The 25370-nt window shown below is 32.6% G+C and overlaps 1 protein-coding gene across 1 annotated transcript; it reads left to right on the forward strand.

Moving 5' to 3' along the window:
* Positions 1–1078: 1078 nt before the first annotated feature.
* On the forward strand, positions 1079–24079 carry LOTGIDRAFT_159871 (hypothetical protein; the record flags this gene model as incomplete). Its single annotated transcript, XM_009054573.1, has 24 exons — positions 1079–1237; positions 2147–2236; positions 10861–10926; positions 13411–13502; positions 14188–14323; positions 14633–14830; positions 15925–16139; positions 16409–16475; positions 16867–16984; positions 17339–17471; positions 17884–18010; positions 18327–18449; positions 18756–18978; positions 19197–19282; positions 19531–19575; positions 19922–20167; positions 20527–20633; positions 20987–21075; positions 21374–21591; positions 21871–21932; positions 22363–22555; positions 22889–23059; positions 23421–23532; positions 23934–24079. The coding sequence occupies 24 exons, from the start codon at positions 1079–1081 to the stop codon at positions 24077–24079; spliced, it is 3222 nt and encodes a 1073-aa protein (XP_009052821.1).
* Positions 24080–25370: the final 1291 nt, after the last annotated feature.

A 25370-nucleotide genomic window follows, 5' to 3' on the forward strand; every position in this document is an offset into this window, starting at 1 on the left:
ACAGTGGAGAAAATGTTACTTTGACATACAATCGATTATGAAATTTGGTAATCGATAATCGAAATTATAAATTCCTAGCGATGATAATCGATTTCGATCATTTTACCCAACCCTTAATGTGGATAGATATTGCTTTGTGAAATATTCATCTTTATCCATACATTTCTATGGTTTGAACATTGAACATTGATGTATATGAAATAATATCTGTTTTAATCCAGTGTAATATTTAAGGTATGTGAAATGAGAGGTTGAAGGATTTCACAATAGGTCAGTCTACCTGATAACATCCTAGTTTGACAGAAATTCACTTGGTGAAAAGGTCAGATGGAAGATGTTTATGATAAATAGTTTAATTGTTCTGATTGTCAATATATCAAGGTTAATGAATGATTTGTTTTATTTTTAATGATTTTATCAAAAGGTCAAATTGAGATATTTTATTAATATAAAACAGAATTTCAAATATAGATATTTTGGATTTGGGATATACTCAGTCAAAGGTAGAATTAACAGGTGCTTTTTTTATTTATCTAATGAACCAAACAGGCAAATTTATGGTTTTTATTGGATTTATTATGTAGGATGTTTTTTAAAGGATGGATTATTTTAGAAAGATGCTGTTAACAATTTTGGAAACTAATGTTCTTGGTCAAATATTGACTAATTAAGATTGAAATTCACAAAGCATTTTCTATCCACTTGGTTGTATTCAAGTGATCCTGAATTATTGAACCTCTCAACAATGCATCTTCTTTGTCATTTGAGGTTGATTCACTTCTGAAACATTGTTGAGTATTTATGATACCAGTGTACCAGTAATTTGAAATCTGGCTTCAGGACTGGCTTTTGAAGAGATTTTCTTTCCTATTTTAACATATAAATGATTTTAATTTAGGTTCATTATTATTCTAAGAATGGTTTGATGTCTGTTTCAATTTTTTTTTTCAGAAGTTTTTTTGCAACACAGAATATATACATATATATATTGGAAAGCAAATTCTTAAAAATGTCTTTTTTTTTGTAATTTCAGAATAATATGAAAGGATTAACAGATTAACAGATTTAAGGATTAACGATGCCGGCTAAAAATGGTTTTTGTTGGTGTTTGGGAGGAACACGCCCTCCAGAGATCAAACATTCTATGGATACGGAAGGAACATTAAAACCTATGGAAGTGGATATTCCCATGCCAACAGATGAAGAGGAATTAAACGCCAAGTTTCAAGAATTAGTGGTAAGAATTCTATTGTGCTCATCCTTTGGATGATTATCAATCTAATTTGAAATGCAGATCTAGATCAATCTGTATGTTCCTGATGATTTCAAATCAAAAGATTGATAGTTTCCTTCAATAATTAGAATGAATTAATTATTTTTCTATAAGTTGAGTTTAACCAAATTGATAATGTATCAGAATTTTCTGGCCACCATCTGTTTCACACTCAGCAGGACTAGTCAAAATTTACCAAAATATACTTACAGTTGATTGCTATGTTTTGACAATAAAATAAATTGTGGCCTGAAAACTAAAAACATATTTATTTTGTTTCTCTGATTTTGACCGACATCACATATTAAAATTGATAACCAAGCTATATGTTGACAACTTTCTGATATCACCCAGCATGGTCTATCATATATTCCAAGATTAACATTTATTTGAAGTATCATATTTTGGATGTCAAATCTTGTTTTAAGATTCATTTGTCTTTAAAATCCCACTATCTCCAAGGCCCAGTTTGATGAAAGAACTACAAAACATTACACATATTGTGTCATGATTTGAACATCAGATATATTTTTTAAAATCCAACTTTTTTCATGTTTTTTTCTAAAAAGAAGCTACTTTTTATTGCACATTTTGATTAAAGATTTCCTAGAATTACTGCGGGATATGACCAGAATATGCAACATTGAAAGTGAAGTTTGCAGATTAACAATAGTGGCCTCTTAGATTTGCAGGAGGTTATGACCTTGGCATTCTATGAAGCAGTCTTTTTTTTTTACAAAACTCCAGTTTGCGAAACACCCGATAGTACTCTGTGATAGCAGTTGACGCCTCACTTTTGAAAGTGCACATAGGTAATAATTAGAGTATATTTATTCCAATGGTGAAATAATAATCACGATATTGATATTTCAGGCGGAACTAGATTTAGACAAACCTCACCAGGAGGCGCTGTACAGCTTACCAAACGAGAAAAAATGGCAGATCTACTGTAGCAAGAAAAAGGTCAGTTTTGTTTCTGGTATCTGATATTGGACAATTAAACCTACCAAGTGGCATATTTGGCACCATGCCTCCCTCAGGCCATAAAAAAGGGAAAATATCACTTCCAAAATTGTGTTAGATGTATCCTCTGGCTTCTAGTTAAGAAAATTTTCCCTAACCTCCTCACCCCCATGATCCCAACCCTAACTAGAGCCCTCTAGAATCCGCAAAGGGATGCCAGGCTCTGATGAGGGCAAAATATGCCCTTCTTGTAACTTCTGCATTGAAAATGGTGATACAGTCCTTTACCAGATTTTATATCATTGGTCTTGTGGATCTCTATTCTTTCCTAATTAGGAGAATAAAAGAGAGAGAGAACTTAGATCTGAATATTGTGTGATAGCTGACAAAATCTTGGATTGATTGACTGAATGTGACCTAATTTCTATATAGTTCTATCATGTCATCAATTTTGCTCCATTAACCTACTGGACTGATTGTATAGATTTCTGTGGTGAACAATAGTTCTTAACAATCTATATTCCTCACATCTCTATTCAGTTTTTATCGCCAGAGATACATGCTAGACATTGAGAGAATTCTTGAGACTTTGATTAGTGAGTAATCGTTTATTTTGATAATTTGTCAAGGCACATGTCATTCTTATCTTTAATATCATCAACGGATTACCAATAAATAATCTGGAGTTGCTGGTTTAGAGAGGTTAATTAACTAAAGATTATCTTCTTTGGGATCTGATTTACATGTCGGATTGCAGTTTATAGTGGGTCCTGTTTTTTTTTACGGGTTTCTTTCTATAGATTATCTAAGGACTTTTTGAATATGCTGGTATAGAGGGGATGTTTACAGAGGGTGTGGTTGGGAGGGCTTTCAGTTTCTCTGTATTTCTCATTTTATTCAGAGAATCTTAGGCACAATGACATAACCTAAATTTGAGTTCCGTCTTGTCATCAAATTTCCCCCATGGCCAACTAAACTATACTTAATATAATTGAGAACTAATATAATTGAGAAGTATAAGAATTGTCAAGATTTTATCTCTCTGAAGGCGACACTTTCTTAGAATTCCGAATCAATATCCGTGGCGTAAGTTAAGTAGAAGTAACATTGTTGATTGGTCAACTGTCGCTGGAGGCTATTCTCTACAGAATTAACAGAAATCGAGTTATTTCACTCCAGCTGGAGTCACCATGATTTTATATTAGTTACCAGACAATGATGGATCTCTTTTTATTTTGGTTTCCATGGAAACAATGAAATTAGGCTTGAACTGAGAATTGCTTGGAATTTGTTTGATTTAGTGGATCTGTCTTTATTTTGGTTTCCATGGAAACAATGAAATTAGACATGATAGGAATTTATTGTCTTTATTGGATTTATTGTTCAGTTTTCTCTGGTATTAGATTTGACAATATAAAACATTATTCTTGAATTTTGTTTCATGGGCATAATGATATAATGAATTTACATTTGATAGTATTAAATAGCAACTAGATATCAAACTTGTTAAATTGGTTCTACCTAAATTTTATAGACAACAGGGACTTATATAAAAATAAACTCCCCAAGTAGTGGTTATCTCTTAAAACTCCTACATCATATTTCCTCTATATCCCAATTCACAGAACCAAGTTTCTACACTTTTGTCCATGTTAATATTGAAGTTAGATTTATGAAAGTTGTGTTGTTGAAATGGGCAATCTTAGTAAATTCATATAACTGAACTTCAACAAATATATGGACTACTATATCCTTTTAATGACATAGATTATGAAGGAGAAGTGGATGCTGGATTTTGATAATGAAAAGTGGTTTGGCTAGAGTAAAATGTTCAGTTAAATAAAATACAGCAAATATTGAGATGACTATCTATTATATTCCTACAGAATTGGATGTTGAAGTTTGATAATGAAAAGTTGTATTGCTGGAGTAATCTGTATATGTTAGACTATAATTAAATTCTTTGTCTCATCTATCATATCAGTTAATTACTGTATTTCGGAGTTTGATTTATGTCTTTTAATTAAAACTATCATAGTATCATAGCACCCAGAATTCTTATCATCACCATTAAATCTGGAATTCAAACACAGAATTATTTGTACTGAGTGCATGAAAGATAAGGTTTGAAGATTTATTGATTCCATATTAAAGAATATTTGATTGATGTCATTGTGTGATGTTTTGTTCTTTGAAGATTTTATGATGGTAGCTATCTGCTTTTGAATCTGTCGACATTTTTCATAAGGTTAAGTTCAGCTTCAAATATGATTCAACCAATGGACCAAAACCGCTCATGTGCCCGCACCATAATCAGAATTTCAAACAGATTGTGAAACTTCACCATAATAAAAAAAGAGGGAAACTGTGATTAAATAAAAATTGCCAAAACTGGACAAAAATGTGATTAGCCCAAGCTTTTGTAGCTGGCATCTGTTTCAGTTTTAAAATCATCAGGATTGTGCAAGAAAAAACTGCTCTTTGACTCTAGCCAACCTGGCTGATCTAGAATCCCATTATATTGTCAGGTATTCAAGGAATATGGAAAGATGGTTGGCATGTAGTTAAAATGTCAATAGAGAATTCTACTGAAGATAGTTTACCGGTCATTCAGCATTCCCTTCATTCTATCTGGTCCAGTTTGGACATTAAGATACTTGTCTTTATGTATTTAATTTCTACTCATCATCTCACCAATTTTCACCTCAAATTTGTCATGAGATTGATGCTCCTGGTCTGCTTTCTTTTCCGAAATTTATTGTCTGGTAGACCATTAGTAAAAATTGTAAAGAGGACTATTTTCATATGTTGTTAGCTACTTTTGATAAAACATCAGGGAAACTATTCATAATTGTTTAGCTGCAACTCAAGAATAGAAAACATAAGGCTCCATTTTGGATGGAATTCTTACTCTTCAATGAACTTCCATCTGCATTGTAAGATGCAAACATTGCTAAATTCAATTTTTTTATTGGAAAACAGCCATGTGGAAAAAAGGTTTTAAAGAGGTATTTCTACTTAATTGACTATGTCAGTCAGTCTCCAGGCTATTGCAAAGAAGAAAAATCTTATAATAGTTTAAGCTAAGTTGTGTAATTCCTGATAAGAATCTAAATGAGCCTGATATGGAACCAAATCAATATTCTTGATACAGCATGTAGAATTATTCCAGGTCGGCGTGACCTGTAGACTGATTCCTGACACCATCTGGCACCGGTCCCAAGATAAATATTAACATAATAATTATCTTGATTAAAAACATGTCGGGATATTGATTTGACTGTATTCATGAGCAATCGTAAAAAATGATGTTTCTATGAACAATGAACATGGATAGGGGGCGGGGAGAGGAGGGTATGTGGGGCTTGGGTAGGTAGATTGGAGGCTACAGAATTGTTGAAGGGGAGCTCACAGCGCCAGACATCTGGTTTCTGTCTTTTGAATATTAACATTACAAATATCTTGTTTACAAATGTAGAGATATCTGAATATTTATTTGGCTGTATTCAGTCATGGAGGTTTGACTTGGACTTGTGAGCTCCTTCTTTATTATGTGCATTACCAGACATTGTGCCCTTTCAATGTTTGCTGTATCAGTCACAGAAATTTGCCCTTGGTTTTATTTCTCATTAAGTTATCTATATTTAATTAATTTGCATCAGCCTTGAATGTATCCTGGGTTCTTGCACACTGCCTTTCGAAAACCCAGGAAGAATCTAAATTTCAAATTCTTCCACTAAAAGTGTTATTTTCAAAAAACCTGAGGAATGAAAAATTAAATTTCATTCTCTTGAAGTTTTATAAGGTCTTCGTTGTCCTCTAAGATTGAGGTGGGTGTTGAATCAGGTATAGTAACATTGTTTATTTAAGACTGGTAAAACCTGACATGACTGGACGATCATGGATTAGCATACAGACTGAATGACGAGAGATTACCCTAGGATTATCGTTGTTGAATTACTCCTAATTTAATTATCTTACGTCTTCAAGGTCATACAAGGTCAGTTGACCCTGATATTTTGTTGAAAAATAAACTTAGATAAATGAGATTGGCTCTGGGAAAGATAATAATATTTGAAAAGTCTTGAATATGCCATCTTTACATTTTTATTCCAATCACGATGACTTCACTTTATCAAATAGTGGTCTTGGGTTGTAATCTTGGTTGGTGTGGAAGTCTGGGAAATTATTTTAAGTTGTGTTTTATTTTTCGAGAATAAGGCACCTGGTCAACTTGAAGAATTCATCTTTCAACATTATTCCAGTCGGCCCATCTATAAATGGGCATTTAGTGTTGTCATCTATACCACTTGTCTTCATATTGAGTGTAGAAATATGAAACTTATCGCTTCTAAAATCTGGACGAGTGCGTAGTTTATTGAACCTCATTTTCATAATGTCAGGGTACTACAAACTCCTTCATTTATTGGCACTTTTCTTATCACAGAAGTTTGTAAATGCAGAAATTTGATTGGATTGTCAAGAGTAAATGTCAATCAAATTGCTGCATTTACAAACTTCTGTGATACAAGATAAGAGCCTAATGAAATCTAGGTTTTAGGCAGAGTTCTTAGTACTTTGACCTTGTGAAGATTATTGAACCAGTGAAGTAACTGTTTATAAAACAGTAAATTCTTGAGTTAATTATTTTTAAATATTATATATGATATTGGCCTGTATATTTATAATTTGATATCAGTTATTATAATAATATTTATATGATAGATTAAACCTAGGGTTATATGATAATCATGCCATCAAGTGCTACCTTGTCAAATCAGCTGATATTAGAAATCTGTTAAAAATGAAAATCGCAAACAGTAATGCTACAGGCTCATAGCTAAGGGTGACCAATGCCCCGTCCCCTAAGAAAAATTTTGCTACCCCTGAAAAATTTAGATGACTTGTGAATCACATAGTTGAGCCCCCCTTAACAAAATTTTTGCAACCAAAATGTATATAAAAACCAAGTGAATATTTAAAAGTCGATGTCACAATTTGTAATTTAGTTATAGACCTTGACTCCATAAACCACCTTGAAACTATCAACCAGGGAAAAATTATGTGTTCATCTTGTAAACTGTTGAATGTTGACATAACATTAAGATAATAGCCACTATTTCTAACCAAACAAATGATATAAGATTCTATAGATATCCATTAAAAACATTTAAGTGGTAGTCTGAATATTTGATAGGTAATGTCACAATCTAATAGTTATTGATTTATTTATTTTCTACAGTTATAGACCTTGACTCCATAAACCACCTTGAAACTGTCACCCATGTTCATGTAAACTTTTGAATCATTACATTCGATTATAGCTGATAGCCACTATTTCTAACCAAACAAATGATGTAATATTCTCTAGATGTCCATAAAAACCAAGTTTATTAGTGGTAGTCTATGAATATTTGATAGGTAATGTTACATTCTAATAGTTATTGATTCATTCAGTATGTATAGTTTTTAAGAGCTTGGTAAGAGCTAGACTCTCCATCAATTGAAAACTCCCAGAAATAAAGATGGGGCAATAGGGCTTTAGAGTTAGGTAAGGGCTAGTATATATTGTGCCTTTCAAACTATAAAATTTTGACTATGGTCAAAATAGAGCAATAGTTCTTTAAAGCTAGATTAGGGCCAGAATATAGTGCCATTTAAACAATAAAACACTTTCACATAGGTCAGGAAACAGAGGTTGCTCATTGATTTAGATGCTTGTTTGCTAACCTTGTGGTGTAATAAACCAAGGCACTATGTTCAACAGGCTGTGCATATCAAAGATTTATCTTCAGATGGAAATCTAAAAGAGTATGCAACATTTCTCTCATTGCACATTGTATTGCATTGTCTGTCTTCATTAGCCAAATCAGATGTATAAAAAACTTAAAACTCAAAATCCAGGTGGCTTACTGAACAAAATGTAAATGAATGGGGCACACTCATATAGGGGTGATAATTTTCCATTAAACCAGTAAAGGCGTTAAATTCGAGGTATTAGCAAAATAAATAACAGGAAATCATGGAATTTGAGAAGATTGGAATTATGTTACTGTACATAGTAATCAAGTCCACATAGTCCACAATAGGTTATTGTTAGTTTGATAATACACATTGAACGAATTGACTCACAGCTTTCAATCTTCATTAACTGAGCTTCAGATATTTCCATTATATTTCTAAGCTAGAACTCCCTGAAGTGCTTCTTGAGTAAATGGCCATAGAGTGTTAACAAGGAAAATAATCAAAGACATTGATTGGTTATTGACTATCCATTTAGACCAATCAGTAAACACTATCAAGAGGTTGGTAAAGGTCATGAAAGGTCAACTATGTAGACCATGTCAATATCAGGTATTTGTTCAAAAGTTTCTACACAGCCTGATGTCAGATTAGGACTCTCTCGTAAATTTTCATCCAGTTATTTATTTCCTGTGAATAACGTTGATTATCGATATTAATCCAATATGCCCTGGGGCCTCATTCCTCTAAAAATCTTATCAATTGACCAGGCCACTTATCGTCGAACCAATCTTAGCACTAGTATGTCCTAGGTTCACATAGAGACAGCTAAATAATTGAGATTGGAAAAAAGGGGTAATTTCCAAAACTGGACTGATAGGCATAGAAGCATAGTAAGTAAAGTCAATGAACAAATGAAAAAATGGGAGACAAATGAATTTATTTCATTATAAGAATAATTTCAGAAGATTTCTATTTATTCTTATTCGTTTTTTCCAATGCGGTGCAAAATAACAGGACATAAAACTTGGCTTTATCATGTTCTGTAAAACAGCTGATGCCTAATTTTTTGCTCACAAAAATCATAAATAGATGCCTTGTTTCAACATACCAAGGTGGCAAGGTTTTACAGGGCACCTCTGGTGTGATAATGTAGGGCTTATATATTTTATTGAATAACAATATAAAATACCAACCAATGAGAAGCTTTGATAGATTAGCTATTAACCAATGAAATACAATGATAAATGATTCAATTATAGCTTTCATGATTCATGTGTATCCGTGGTGTTTCTAAGTGTTTTCCGAGAGTTTCCAATATTGATCCTGTTGGAAAGTTCACCGATTTTATCTTATCCATTAACACTTGGTTCTGGTTTGAATTGCGACAGACCAAACACTGGAAATAGAAAGTTATCATTTACAAGCTGTAATAGGCTCATGAAATAGAAATGTTGTAATAACTTTGTTGGCAATGTTGGATTTTTGTAAGGGAAAGATTTTATCCAATTACACTTGGTTCTATTCTGAATTTAATAGAAGTTATGATCTATTATGTAATAGACTGATGGAATAAAAAAATTCTAAGATTGCTATGTTGGTCATGTGGAATTACTGAGTCTAATTAAATTGAAAACAAACCTTCATTTTGAATTGACATTAAATGTCCTTTCTTTTATAGGAAAGTTTGCGATAGACTTCGCCAGAGTGGATACACTTGCCGAATGAGTTGATGGCAAGAAATTTTTCGGGCCAAACACGCTTGATGTTGGCGAATGGCTTCAACTGTCGCTCGGCTAATGTCATAGCACTGGACACACTAGACAAAGTTCGCTGGCAATCGACTCGTCCTAACCATTCGCCATGAAAATTCATCCATTCCGTCCGTAGCTTTAAGTGAATTCATCTACTTTGCCCTAAATGAACAGTTGACTTCCATTTCCGAAACTATCTGTCCTTATGAGGAATTAATATCTGCAGCTTGTATCCATTAGACTGATAAAAACAGAATCAGAGGAAGTAAGGTTTTAATATTATGTGTTTCCAATTTGCTAGTTCAATGTATTTCAAATTGTTTCAAATATCAAAGTACGATCAAAGCATTAAAAATACATCAAATTTCTAGAACTACAGGGTTAACACTGTGAAGAAAAGAGGGAACATGCCGAATTAATAAAAACATGTGTCTGCAATATGACCTATGACCTTTGACTTTCAGACTGTGTGTCTGTATAGTGCACACAAAGAGCATGTAATGAACATACAGGCGTCTTTGATCTGGGCTATTTTTAGTTTTTAATGTAATATTTGATTTTAACCTAATGAATTTTAAAGAAATATTTACTGCCTTTTGTACATTGTTAAATAAAGGTGAAGAATGTTGATGAAATACACATTGTAGATGTGTGGGCACACTTTAGAAAATTCTTTATGTAGAGTCATTGAATAATTTGCTTTGTTAAAACACCTTAGAAAATTAAAACTTTGTTAACCACCTCCTCCTCCTCTATCCTTATAAAATAATTGCTGTTTCTTAAAGAGAAATAGAGATATCTGCAGTCAGATATTTATTCTGAAAAGTGACATAAAGAGCTTAAATTGAGCTTTAGCGGCCATCAAACCAAATAATTAAAGTTGTGTTTTTCTCTGCCTTTAGCTTTATTTAAGCTTATTCTTATTTCTGTATAATTTCCGTGTGCTACAGACTGTGCATGTTAAAGATCCCTCAAAAGTTGGAAATCAAAAAGAGCATGCTATTGACACTGTCCTTGCAAAATTTCATTCATTGCACCCTGCATGGCGTTGCCTGTCTTCATTAGCCCACATGGTGCAGAAAAGTAAGAAGTAAAACTCCATTCATTTATTTCATTATATAATTTCAGGATGTGGATCCAACAACTCAAAGTTTACCAGATAAATATATCGAGAAGATCTCAGCCATGTCCCCAGTAAGTTTTCACTTTAAAATCCCCAATTTATTTTCTGGAATTGTTTCCAATTGTCCAGAAATTTTTAAGGAAACAGTGAGGTTTATCTGCTAAAGTGAAATACAGTTGAAATTTCTATTAGTTTCTGACCTGTTGAAGAGACTATGCATTCATATTTGTTGTCTCTATTTGAGAGAAGTAAATTTGCTCTAAAAAAAATATACAAAGAATTGTCTCTAGAGTTTATTCTTTTTTTAATTTAAAATTTATCGATCTGCTGTTACAATGACTTCTCTGAATGTAACAATGACTTATCTGAATATTATTTTGACTTCTCTGAATGTTACATTGTCTTCTTTAAATGTTATATCAGCTGCTTTGAATGTTACAATGACTTCTCTGAATGTTGCAAGAATTCTCTGAATGTTACATTGACTTCTCTGAATGTAACAATGACTTTTCTGAATGTATCAATGACTTCTCTGAATGTAACAATGACTTTTCTGAATGTAACAATGACTTTTCTGAATGTATCAATGACTTATCTGAATGTAACAATGACTTTTCTGAATGTAACAATGACTTTTCTGAATGTATCAATGACTTCTCTGAATGTATCAATGACTTCTCTGAATGTATCAATGACTTCTCTGAATGTATCAATGACTTCTCTGAATGTATCAATGACTTCTCTGAATGTATCAATGACTTCTCTGAATGTTACAATGACTTTTCTGAATGTTACAATGACTTCTCTGAATGTAACAATGACTTCTCTGAATGTCATTTTGACTTCTCTGAATGTTACATTGTCTTCTTTAAATGTTATATCAGCTGCTTTGAATGTTACAATGACTTCTGAATGATACATTGACGTCCCGGAATGTTACAGTGACCTCTTTTTGAATATTACATGGACTTCTCTGAATGTTACATTGATTTCCGAATGTTTCTCCAAAACTTTTTTCAACCAAGTGTTTCATTTACTAACAAATGGTATATTTACTAATAAAGAAAAAAATGTTTAAATGTAACTTTATAGATAGTATTTCAATAGAGAGTATTAATTTATCATTGACTTACTACAGGACACTATACAACACCATACAGACATAATACACTACTGACATCTACATTTCAATATGATTATAGTAATATAGTCAGAAAGGGTGTCTGGAAAAGGCCCTCTTACCTTCTTGTTAAAATTTACTTACCGTAGTGTCAGACATGAAACATCACCAGCTCTTACATTTGGGTGTCTAGAATAAGCCATCTTGCCCTATTATTTACCTAGTTATAATGCAATGAATAGGGTATCTAGAAAATTCCATGATACCATTGATTTATCATTTGCATACAAAACCATGTTTAAAATTTATAAGGTGCAAAGCTTCAAGTAGGGCATATCACATTCACCATAAAAACTGTCTGGGGTATTCTATTCATCCTACATAAAGATGATATTCTTGAATTAATGAAATTTTATATAAATTTGTACAGATCAAATTACTTTTATTATGTGGTTTTATTATTCAAATTTTTATTTATAAGTAATTCAGTCAGTAGGTTAATAGAGCAATCCCTAGACCTTAGAGAAAAGGTAGTTTAGTGCATCTTATTAAATCTATTATCATAAGCGAAATCTCAATTTTCAAATTTGCCCCATCATTAAAAACTGGATGTTCATAATATTCCCAAGTCTCAGATTGATGGCTAGATTTATTTTTGAATCATGAACAATTAACAGCAAGTGGTAAAAACATTTATTAGTGCATTCAGATAGACTAAACCCAGAGATTGACAGTTGCTAGCAGTCGTTAAAAAATCCAGTTGCCCAGAGATTCTGCTAGATAATTGCCTCTTTTCTTCATTTAATGCTTAATTAACATCAAGTCATAAAACTGGTTGTATCCTAGCTAAATAAATTGTGTAGGTTTGTGACCTGAATCAAGAAAAACACTGGGAGCCAACCACTCACACGTCTTATGTGTTTTATGTGGCTAATATTTTTTTCAATAATTTTGATCTAAAAATCAGTGCACTAACAGAAGTTTTGAAATCTGAATTTTTACTCTCTATCAACAGTAAGGTGTTAATTTATTTAATAGAGGATTTATTTATATGTTGAAATGTTAAAACCAGGTGAAAAGTGAGGGTTTAGAAATGTCAAAAGTCTTGAGAAACTACTTGATTGGTGTAAAAAGATAGCTCTACTATTAACATTTAACCCTGAATTGAGTGTAGCACCTTGTCTTGTATTTAATATTCTAAATTTGATGTTCATGATAAATTTTATTTTTGGTAAGGGCATCGATTTTCTGTAATGAAATTATGGCAATTATATCACTATAAGGAATGCACCATATATATTGATAAATGGTACTGAAGTAATTGCACTATACCTTGTTGTTACTTTATCACATTCTCAGTTTTGTGTATATTCATTGGCAGTGCTATGATTGTAAATCTAAAACACCTAGAACTTATTTTTGTATTATTTTGTAGATTCAGTCAGGACTGGAAAGAGATGAAGATTTATTGATGAGAACCAAAGTAGTAGATAATTTAAAAACAGCTCTTAGAACTCAAACAATGAGGTAAGTTTATACGCATAACTTTCATTTTAGAGGGGGCTGTAGCTCAGCTGGTTAAGGAGTCTTGGAATCTTATGACATCATTTGCTGATTTCTGTTGGGGAAAAGTAACCTTTTAGAGAGGGATGTAGCCCAATTGGTTTAGTAACTTTAAATGTTATTACATCATTTGCTGATTTCTGTAAAGAAATAACAACCTTATAGAGAGGGGTGTTGACCAGTCAGCTAAGGGGCCTAGAATCTTATGACGTCATTTGCTGATTTCTGTTGGGGAAAAGTAACCTTTTAGAGAGGGATGTAGCCCAATTGGTTTAGTAACTTTAAATGTTATTACATCATTTGCTGATTTCTGTAAAGAAATAACAACCTTATAGAGAGGGGTGTTGACTAGTCAGCTAAGGAGCCTAGAATCTTATGACGTCATTTGCTGATTTCTGTTGGGGAAAAGTAACCTTTTAGAGAGGGATGTAGCCCAATTGGTTTAGTAACTTTAAATGTTATTACATCATTTGCTGATTTCTGTAAAGAAATAACAACCTTATAGAGAGGGGTGTTGACTAGTCAGCTAAGGAGCCTAGAATCTCAAGTACTAACATCTAAACTGCAACTAAAATGCTCAACACTTGTTCTTTACTTTAAAATTACAGTTGCAACAATAAATATAATTTTTATGTAATATTTTTTACAGTTTTGTGGTGAGATTTGTCGATAATGGAGGACTGCAATGTTTATTGGAATATCTGTGTAAAATGGATTATTGGATATCAGAGAGTTCGATACACACCTCTATCATTGGATGCATTAAAGGTCTCATGAACAACTCAGTAAGTCCTGGATAACATTTCTATCACATTTAGGCTCATGTAGCCTCTATCATACATTACCACTTCTGATGCCTTAGTGTTGAAAATAATTCTTTCAAATTTGGTGTCAAGTAGCCTTTCTCATACAGGACCATTATTGACTTTTCTCTGATTGCAGTAGGCACCAGATCAACAAGATGAGTAGTTTCCCTTAGACTTAAGAAGATTAGTGCCCCTCCCTGATAATCTTATATAAACATAAAAAGTTCTTCTGCATTCTGAGACCCCTCTGTTATTCAATTCTTTAATTAGAACTGATGTATTTTTCAGCATGGAAGATCGCATGTTTTAGCCCATCCACGATGTATCAATATTATAGCCCAGAGTTTACGAGTCGAGAACGTCAAAACTAAAATCGCGGTGTTAGAAATTCTTGGTGCTGTATGTATCGTACCTGGTGGACATAAAAAAGTTCTACAAGCCATGATTCATTTTCAACATTATGCTGCTGAGAGGACACGATTTCAGGTAATTTTTTTAAAAATTTACCACCCCATATCCTGTTAAATGAGGATTTGATATGAAAGTATAGACATTTTGCTCCGGGGAGGACAAGATTTTTGGTAAAATTAACATGGTTGAAATAAAAACGGAAATTTGTTCAGTAGGACTGAAGTTAAGCTGCTCTAACAAAGTGCCAATGTGTTTACAGAATTCTTTATACAAAACCTCTAGAGATGTCATATTCCACAATTCAGATAAATTTATTATCAAATATTTCATAACAAGTTGTAGTTTCTACTTTAATCTGCTTTCCTACTAATAGAAATAACAATAGTATCATTCTGTTGTGCAAATAAGCCATTATGACATCACAATACTGTGACATCATAATTCAAAATTATAATAATACACCAATTTTAATGACATCATCAAATTATGTGTGGAAATTATTTTAACAAATGGATTATCAAGTTTTGAAAAGGATTTTTGATCAGGAAATCAAAGAATTTTGATATGACAGCGGCAAGGTTTAAGAAAAGGAAGAAATTTTATCATAAAATTTGCTATTCTCACTATATCAACTATGGAAACAGTCGGTTAAAAGTTTTACAGGATTTTGTAAATGGACTTGTAGGAGATCCATTCATTAAGCTAATTAATGATCTTAATGTAAGGATGTTGATTTGTGAATTATTTTGATATTTCATTGTACATGGCAAATCTGCAAATTTTGGCATTCGTTTATCGACACTTAATTTTTTGCAAGACATTTCGACATATTTAATTTCGTTGATTTGAATTTTATAACTCATTTGTCATCAGGAGCATGTTCTAAGGAATTTTGATTTTTTTCCTTGAAATTTTGTATAGCCTATATTTCAAAAGGAATTGAATTCATGAATTGTCTGACCCACGCAAATAGAGCCAAATAAATGATAATGATATTCCAGTATGATCGAGTTCTCTTCAATTTTGAAACTATATAGTTTTAACTGTTACATATCAGGAGGTCCTTTCATACTAAATAGGATTGAAAATATATCTGATGTTAACTTACAAGATACATAATTTTGAAAATATACATTGTGTTCATTAACTTTCCTCACTTTCAATTTCAGACCCTAATCAATGACCTAGATAGAAGTACAGGAAAATATCGAGAAGAGGTCAATCTGAAAACAGCCATCATGTCTTTTTTCAACGCTGCGTTAAAATATGGCCCTGGACAAGATCATCTAGAATTCAGGCTACATCTTCGTTACGAATTTCTCATGCTAGGAATACAACCTATTATAGAAAAACTACGATCTCATGAAAACTCTACTTTAGATAGGTAAGGTTGCCACTGATTGATCTGTCTTCATTTGCTCAATCAGTTGTTAATTAATCTCATTTCAAGGTTGCCCACTATTAATATTATTATTAATATTAATATTCATTGTTTATTTCACAGGGGTTAAAAAAGAGTCAGCCATCAGCTTAATTGTGAGCATTTTGCTCAAAAACTTCTCTATTCTGTTCCAAAGTTAATGGTATCCAAATTTTGGCCATCCATTAAAAATTCATTTGATCTTCAAAATTAATTTTGTTGTATTTTTTCAGACATTTAGATTTTTTTGAGATGGTTAGGAATGAAGATGAGAAAGAAATAGCCAAAAAATTTGAATCTGTAAGTTTATATAAAATCCTTCATTTTTTGGTCACTTTTGACAGAAGATACAAAAGAGGCATTCAAGGTCTTGCTTGAGCAAATTATTAAATTGCGCTCTATGTATGCAGATTTGCTGTATTTTTTTTTAAATTTTGCCAAATCAATATTGTAGCATTAATCTTCTGATATACTTAGCTATGGCTTGCTGAATCTATCGCACTTCTCTTCAGTCTAAGAAGAGCTGTAAATTATTTTAGTAAGGTTGTACTTGGACATAATTAAAAAATTGGAATGTCATCCCTTTTCACAACGTCAACCAAATCTAAATGAATTCATTCTTAGAAGATCAACAATCCTGTTTACAACTCCAAGAGCAAGTGAACTGTAAAATAATTAATTTTAATTCCAGGTACATATAGATACTAAAAGTGCGTCAGCCATGTTTGAATTATTACGGAAGAAATTAGCGTTGTCCACATCATATAATAATTTCATGTCAATTTTACAACATTTGGTCATGTTACCCTGTAAGTATTGTCAGTTAAAATATTTTATTTAAATTGTGTAGAATGCAGATGATAGTGAAACTGGAAGAAAACTAAATGATTAGAAATCACTTTTAAGACTGATTTCTTTAGGCAGTGATTCAAGCTGTAGGGCTTGCGTTATATACATTATATGTGTATGCTCATCTAGTACTTTGGAAAGTAAACCCTGAGTGCTACCTTCTGATTCATCATGTTATATAGGCCTGGAAACATTACTTTTAAATTTCATTAATTTTTCATATTAAAAGACATAAAAATATAAGTTGGTAATTCAAAAGATAAATGCTCTCACATATTGCAGAATCTTCAGTCATATGTTATGTTACTTTCTAGATTCTAAGAAAGACATGACACCAGTTTGGATTCTGATTGATAAAATGGTACAACAGGTTGTGTTACAGCGGAATGGACAAGATCCAGACGTCGCCCCCATGGAGGAAATTAATATACAACAAATCACTCATAGGTAGGCTTATACTAGATAAACATGGCTTTATTTCAATATCACAGAAAATCAGCTGAAATTTTATTGAAATAATATTGAAATGTTTATATTTTGAAAAGAAATTTAAAGTTTAATACCTACTATGTGAAATATATTTGAAATAAACCTTGACTCTCAGTTACTATTTGTAGATTAATGTGTATCAAATATAGAAATTTATAGAAATCAGCTGAAATTGTGAGTGTTCTCATTTCGGAGAGAATCAACTAAGGTTCAGTAGCTACTTTGGCAAGTGAGTCTATGGTTCGTTAACCAAGTTGACCATTTCACTTTGCCACTCAATTTAATAACCCAATAATTACTGTAACTGCTGTGGGTACATGAAACATCACATGTTAAAATTGTAAAAGGATAATTTTGGACAATATTTCAGGTTAGCGAGTGAAAATGATGTAAAATCATTCCAGAATAAGTTACGAGAAGCTGAGAAAGCTAACGATGAGCTGAATGCTAAATTAGCCAAACGAGAACGAGAATGTGAGGCGAGGTTTGAGGAAAAGGTAACAGGTTTTTTTGATATTGTCTTAGAATTTACACTTAAGACATGGTCATGCTTAATGCAAGGAAAGGGATTGACTATTTTTGCATGCCTTTTTAGTAATTAGTCATCCAAAATGGTGATGTCATAATAACATTATTTTGAAAGCATTTCCTAGGGTAAGAGAAGAAAAATGTAAAAAAACGCTGATGAAATCAATTATAAGAGTCAGATTTTGTAAAGTAAAACCATAATTGGTTCTTGCTCTAGAGGTAGACATTCCAAAATGTCATAAAATCTTAGGACAGAAATAAATGTTGCATGTTATGTGTTTGTAGGAAGAATTGATGTCCACCATGAATCATATGAATGCTAAATTAGAGAAGGAAATGGCTGCCCATGCTGATGTTAAGTTACAGTTAAATTCTCTCATGGCTCAGTTACATGAAGTCACTTCTTATGTAAGTATCAGTTAGATTAGTTTTCCATGTGGAAACTTCTCAAGTTTAATGCACATCCAATGACAATTCCAACACTTTGCTTCAAGCTAAAACACATTTTGATTGAAACCATACTGTTAAGTTTGACTTTAAAGTCATTGTGTCAGTAGCAATACAAAATAGGGTGAACTGATTGTGTTTATATTTTGTGTTTCCCTGAATGTGTAATTTTTCTTGATTTAACTATTTACAAGAAAAGTGTCTGATGATCGTAATAACTTGACATGGGAGACTAAATGTAAATGTTCCGTTCTGTTTTAATTTCAGTTAGAGGCAGAGAGAGGAGAAAAACAAAAACTACAACATTTAGTAAAAACAGGAAGTCTACCAGACGACGCCAAGATGGGGTTGTCTACTAGTCAGTTACTATCAGGAACCATGCTTAATAAAGATTTCAAGATACCATCAGTGTTAGCACCCTCTGCCCCACCCCCCTCAGCACCCCCACCCCCACCACCTGCTCCAGGGGCTCCTCCTCCACCACCTTTTGGTAAGTTGAAAGATCCGCAGATATGAATGTTAAATCATTTGAACAAAAATCAAATAATAAGCCTAAATTTTGAATCAATTACAATTGATAATTTCTTTTTATGACAAACACATGTATTTTCATGACAAAAATATGTACAATGCCATGTTGAAGGGTCAAGCCGTGAAAATGTTATGGTAAGATACATCCCAGAATTTAATCCTTTCTTTGAATTACAGGAGGTCCAGCTTTAGGAGGGAAACAGAAAAAAATACCCAAACCAGGAAACCCCATGAAGTCATTTAATTGGACCAAGTTACCAGAGGTAAGAATAAGTTTGTTTGCTTTTTCTGTGATTATTTTGGTTTATTTCCAAACCAGGTGTGCTGATGATGGATTAAGTATCTGAAACATGTATTAATATCTTTATCAAAATGTCCTGAATTGAAGGTGTAAAGAGATTGGAACTGTTGGATGAGCTGAATTGAGACAAAACTAAAAATAATGGAGAATAATTGTTAATATGGGTTTAAAGACAAAATAAAATTGTTTTATTTTCATTTCCATTTGTAGAACCAAATCAAGGGAACAGTTTGGAGTGATTTAGATGATACTAAGGTAGGATAATGTTTCCTGTTCTATACTTTAAAAAAAATTATGAGAGCTCATTTAATTTGCCCTCTTCTCACCAACTTACTTAACTGACCACCATTATAAAATGAATAGTCATCTTTAAAGAAAGACTACCTCTTAGAATGGACATAAAATTAATATCTTTCAATAGTTCTTGAATAATGATATAGTTTTAAGGATTTATCTGATTATGCAGGGATTCTGTTGTATATTTATGACGCTATACAAGTCAACTGATGAATATTTAAGAAATTAAATTTGATGTCCATTATTAAAGGTAGTATGCCTTTAATGACCCATGAATTCAATTCAATTTATGTTCTACTTTCAGTTATACAATACGTTAGATCTGGGTGATTTTGAGAAGAATTTTTCAGCCTATCAGAGACAAGAGGAGGGTGAACAAGACACTAAAACTCACGCACCGAAAGTTCGCGAATTATCTGTTATTGATGGCAGACGAGCTCAGAATTGTACTATTTTATTATCGAAATTAAAATTAACGAATGAAGAAATTAAAAAAGCTGTTTTAAATGTAGATGAAGCTGAAGATATACCTAAGGATATGGTCGAACAGGTAGAGGCAAATTCTTCTCACTAGCTGTTTTTGTCTTGTTGGTCTTGGTTCAGTGACTCCTTATATGTTCCTAGGTTTCTTCTGATGGAATGCCATGCAAGGAATAGGATCGTGTGACATGTATTATTTAATTCAATGGTTTTAAGAATTTTTATCTTGGTAGGTGGTCAACCAGTTTTAGTGTAGGAAATGATATTTGATTTGAGACTAGTACAGCATGCAGGACTACTGAACAAGTTTTATTTACAGCTCAGCGAATGTCATCATTCAGACTCAATTTCCTCTGAATTAACCCAAATAGAACATAAAATAGAAAGGAGAAGCCATTTTAATTTGAATGTTATGTTTATATTTTTCAGTTATTAAAGTTTGTACCTACAGTAGAAGAAATCCAGTTATTAAATGAACACAGTCATGAGAGAGAGAATATGGCTAGAGCTGATAGATTCTTACTTGATATGAGCAAGTATGTCTAGTTAATATATAAATCAAACTTATACCAAACGATTATTATTCTAGAAGTCTTGAAAACTCTAATACTTTGCTAATTATCATGTAAATCTTAACCCTTTGAACCCTAAGTGTAATAATAATAAACCATATACCCTGAACTCCAAGTAATATAACTCGAGGCGTATGACATTAACGTTGTGTGACATCACTTAGTAATGGCAGCTATATTTGGTATATATTATGCAACCGGTCAATAGGGATGAAAGGGTAAAAAGATTTGGGATATTTAACATGTTCTAATTGATTTTGTCCAAATTTCCAAACTGTCTGTGGTCTGTAATTGATATGTTGTCTATTTATTTTTAGAATTCTACATTATGAACAAAGATTGAATGCTATCTATTTTAAAAAGAAGTTTCAAGATAGAAGACTGGATTGTAAGGGTAAAATATCTGGTACGTCTCAGTTTTAGTTCTCTACAGTAGCACAATTGGTACTAGCTCTTCTCTGATGATTTTTTTTTTCTGTGGCTTTTAATGAAATGATTTTCATGTGCAGATAGGTGAAATTGGGAGAGTACTCTAAAAGAAACAAGTTCTTATCATGTTATTCATATAGATAAGGCATCTTGACCTTTTCTACTTGATTATAAGAGCAAACTTAAGCCTTACTCATTGCACACTGCATGGCTTTCCCACTCAGCATCCATTCAGAAAGCAAGAGGTAGACCTTCACTTCATTTTATGTTTCTAGCTGTGTTTGATGCCAGTAAACAGTTATTCCGATGTAGAAGATTAAAGAAATTACTAGAAATTGTGCTGGCTATTGGTAACTATATGAATAGAGGTCAGCGAGGCAATGCGTCTGGTTTCAGAATTCAGAGTTTAAACAAAATGGTGGATACAAAATCAAGCATCAATAAAAATGTTACCTTACTTCACTACCTCATAGAAGCCATCTTGGAAAAAAAGGTAAGATTTTGGGACCCTTATACAGTATACAATTTAGGTGCTCTTAGCTTTCTCTTAATCATTCCTCTGTTAGGAATATTTACTGGTCATATCATGCCATCAAGCTCTGAGACGGTGGATTTTATTTAATGAATCAACGTAAAACTTCCTGTAATTTCCTCTGGGCACTGTCTGATACCTTGACTGATGCTTTCTAGGGCCAATCTGTTGCTGTTGCCGGTATTTAAAACCCAAAACTCACAATTACAGCAATATAATTAACAATATGTCTATTTCCAGTTCCCAGATCTGATGAAACTAGAACAAGATATTTGTGCCATAAAAGATGCTGCCAAAGTCACGTAAGTTTCATAAAGAATTCATGAATTTTACTTGAACTCAGTGTAAAGAAGTATGTTGTCAGATATGAAATGTATAAAGCACTAGCCCAAAAAAATAAAGCAAAAAAACCGACACCTGTAATGCTTTCCAAAATCCTTTGGCCGTTTGAAGACAAAGAGGAGAAAATGTACCCATTATTGTACACTGCAGTGTGTTGGAGTCTTCATGAAGAATAATACTGAATAAATAAACTAACGATCATAACTGCAAAAGGAAACCCAAAATCCAAAACAACATATTCAAATAAAAGTCCATAAGTTATAGATCCAAAAGATGTCAAAATTGATAGAGTGAGTCCAAAAGTTCTTTTGCCATAGGTGCAGAAAAGTAGGATGTAAAACTCCATTCATTTCATTTCATTTTGTGAAACATTTGTTGCTTTAATTTTAGATTTAAAGAGTTAGATGAAGAGATGAAGGCATTAAAATCAGGGTTAAAAGATATAGAAAAGGAAGTAGAATTTTTCCGTAGTCAGTATGACGGCCATCCTGATAAGTTCGTAACCACCATGAGTAATTTCTGTACTGTAGCTGCCTATAATTTCTCTGAGTTGGAAGATTCTTATGGTGAAATGAAACAAAAGGTGAGAGAATGTGATATTTTACTATTTTTTAAGGGTTTATTTTGAGAAAATAAAAGCTAATTGAAAAAAAGTCGTTACCTTCAAAACATGTTTCAGATATGAAACCAATCAACAGGACAGGTGGTTTTGATAATAGAAATGGAAATACATTTTCAATCTTTTTAATTAAAATATATTAATTAAACTTATTAATAAAGAGTTATTTTCTTCATCTTTGTTTTGTAATTCTGATCTGACACTTTTAAAAACCATTTGAATATTTTCCTGATTAGCTGCAATAAGTTTGTGAAGACTTCTGTTGTCAGCCATTTTATATGTCAATCAAAATTTCAGTATGACATGGTTGTCAAGGCGTTTGGTGAAGATCCAACTGCTATGCAACCAGAAGAGTTCTGTGGTATTTTTGATTCGTTCCTGAATTATTTTAACGATGCCCAGATTGAGAACGAGAAATTCCGACAACAGAAACAGGAAGAAGATAAACGAAGTAAAATGGAGGAACAGGTAAAAATAGAATAGGCTGAGGATTAACAATCAGAATGCTTTTTTTTTGCAGAATATTTTATGCCATGGCCTGATAGACAATTTGGTTCCTCATCAGACAACAATGCGATAAAATCATTCTGTATTTTATTAGCCTTAAAATCAATGTCCAAGCCCAGAAACTTGAGGAGAGAGGGTCCTGTGAGGAACTGGAAATTCTGGTTAGGACTTTCAGAGCCTCTATAACTGGTATTTATTGTATTGGTAACTCCATTGTCTTGGCAATTCCTTTACGTATGTTGCAATGCAGCGCTTGTCATCAATTGTGGAAAAAGGAGCAGAAAAAGTAGGTCTTAAAACTTTTTATCATGACATATTTCAGTTGAAGAAAGACCGAGAGAAGAGGATATTGTTACGTCGAGCGAGTACTAATACAGATAAAACTAGCGTCAACGGTAACAACAGTAAATTATCACAGAATGACAACGAGAAAGGTTTGTTGTCTGTTTTCTTATTTTCGATCCTCTTTTGTGGGTTATATTCTTTAAGTTGTACGACTGCCATACCTTTGTTCTGGAGGAATAACTACTATGCGATATTGTAGAACGACTCATCTTTAGTAGATCTTTACTAGGAATTATTGTACTCATTAACTACTGGGTTGTCTGCCATAATGAGAAAAGATGACTTATTCAGTAGCCATTCCCTGCTTGAAAATATGTTTCTATGAAATATTAATACAGAACCTGAAGCCTGTTAATGAGAGAACTGATCTACTTCTGTCTGCATCCCTACAGAAGTTTGACAAGTAGTACTTACTTTGTTATTGTGTCTGCTCTACAATTGATGTATCGAACACTATTTTGATAGTGAAAATGCGTTTCTTACGTTTCAGGAGAATTTGATGATTTGATTTCTGCGTTAAGGACAGGAGATGTGTTCGGAGAAGATATGGCCAAAATGAAACGAACAAGACGAAGGGTTAGTAACAGCAATGCCGAAATGTCTCGGGAACGAATGGGGAAAATCATGATGTCATAATATCAGTGGTCACATGACTATACAGTGCTGCACAAAAAGAAAAGGTTGTGACATCGTAATTAAAATACAGGTTGCATAACTAAGATCAACGCATTAAACCAAAACAGGGACCAAAACTGGAAATGGCTTTCCAAGTGAATAACTTAACAGAATATTATTCCAGCAACTTTCTGGATGGGTAATGAGCATACCTTAAAATTCAGCCAAATTCTTCACCAGAAATGGAAAGAAGTAGGACAGGAGGCTACAAAGGTTTCAGGAATAAAAAAATGGCCAAATTTCTACATCAACTTCATTGAAATATAATGTTAAAATATCACTGCTTCCAAACAACATTTGAAGCTTGTATTTAAGATGTATTTTTATGCATTGTATTTTGCCTTTAAGAACAATTTTTTTTATTTCTTTGTTTGCCCATTGTTGATATACATAATTGCACCAAAACCAAGATATGTTGTGCAAGATTTGGATCTTGAGTGGCAGTAATATACTGGACACCCTTTGTTAGTTATGAACTCTTCTGTACTTTCATAGTTTTCTTCCTTTTTATTCCTGAAGAAGAGTTCACATAAGTAATAAAGGGGTGTTTTGTGTAACATGTTGCTCTTCATCCAATCTTGAAATTATGAATGGTTACACATATTTGTTTCCACATTTCAAACTCAATGGTGAATACTTGTGCCAAATTTTAAGAACAGTGTTCGATATATAAGCCTTCAATATTGGTTTTAACATTTAAGATCACTATGTGTAGTCATAGTTGCACTAATCATGTGTTTTGGGAACCAACACCATCATCAGTCATAGATAGGTACAACAGATCAAACTGATGGCAAATTCCCCTAGTTAATTTCGCAAAAACTTATCTGAGAGAAATACAATTATCTGATTGGTTAGCTGAACTGAATTTGAAATCAGTTTAGTGATTGACCAATCAGAGGCTTGGTTATTAGAACTAAATTTGACATATGTTTAGTGATTGACCAATCAGAACACTGAACCCCAATACCATAAGTTTGGTTAAAAGTTTTATATGATGTACAAAATGTTGTGATGAGTGCAATGTAAAATGTGTGGGTATTTTTATTTTTGTTTTTTTTTTTGTTAAAATTTAATTTTGAAATACTTTAGACAGTGCTGAATTGTTTCTGAAAGAAAGGTGCAGAAATAAGGGTCTTACTCATTATCATCCAAAAATCTGAGCTGTTTGGGATATATAAGATATTGTAGGGCAATATTTATGGGTTCCAGGCATATAGCCTCAAAATTGTATCATTCTCAACAAGTGTAA

Source organism: Lottia gigantea (genome assembly GCF_000327385.1).
Source record: "Lottia gigantea unplaced genomic scaffold LOTGIsca_22, whole genome shotgun sequence".
NCBI lineage: Eukaryota > Metazoa > Mollusca > Gastropoda > Lottiidae > Lottia > Lottia gigantea.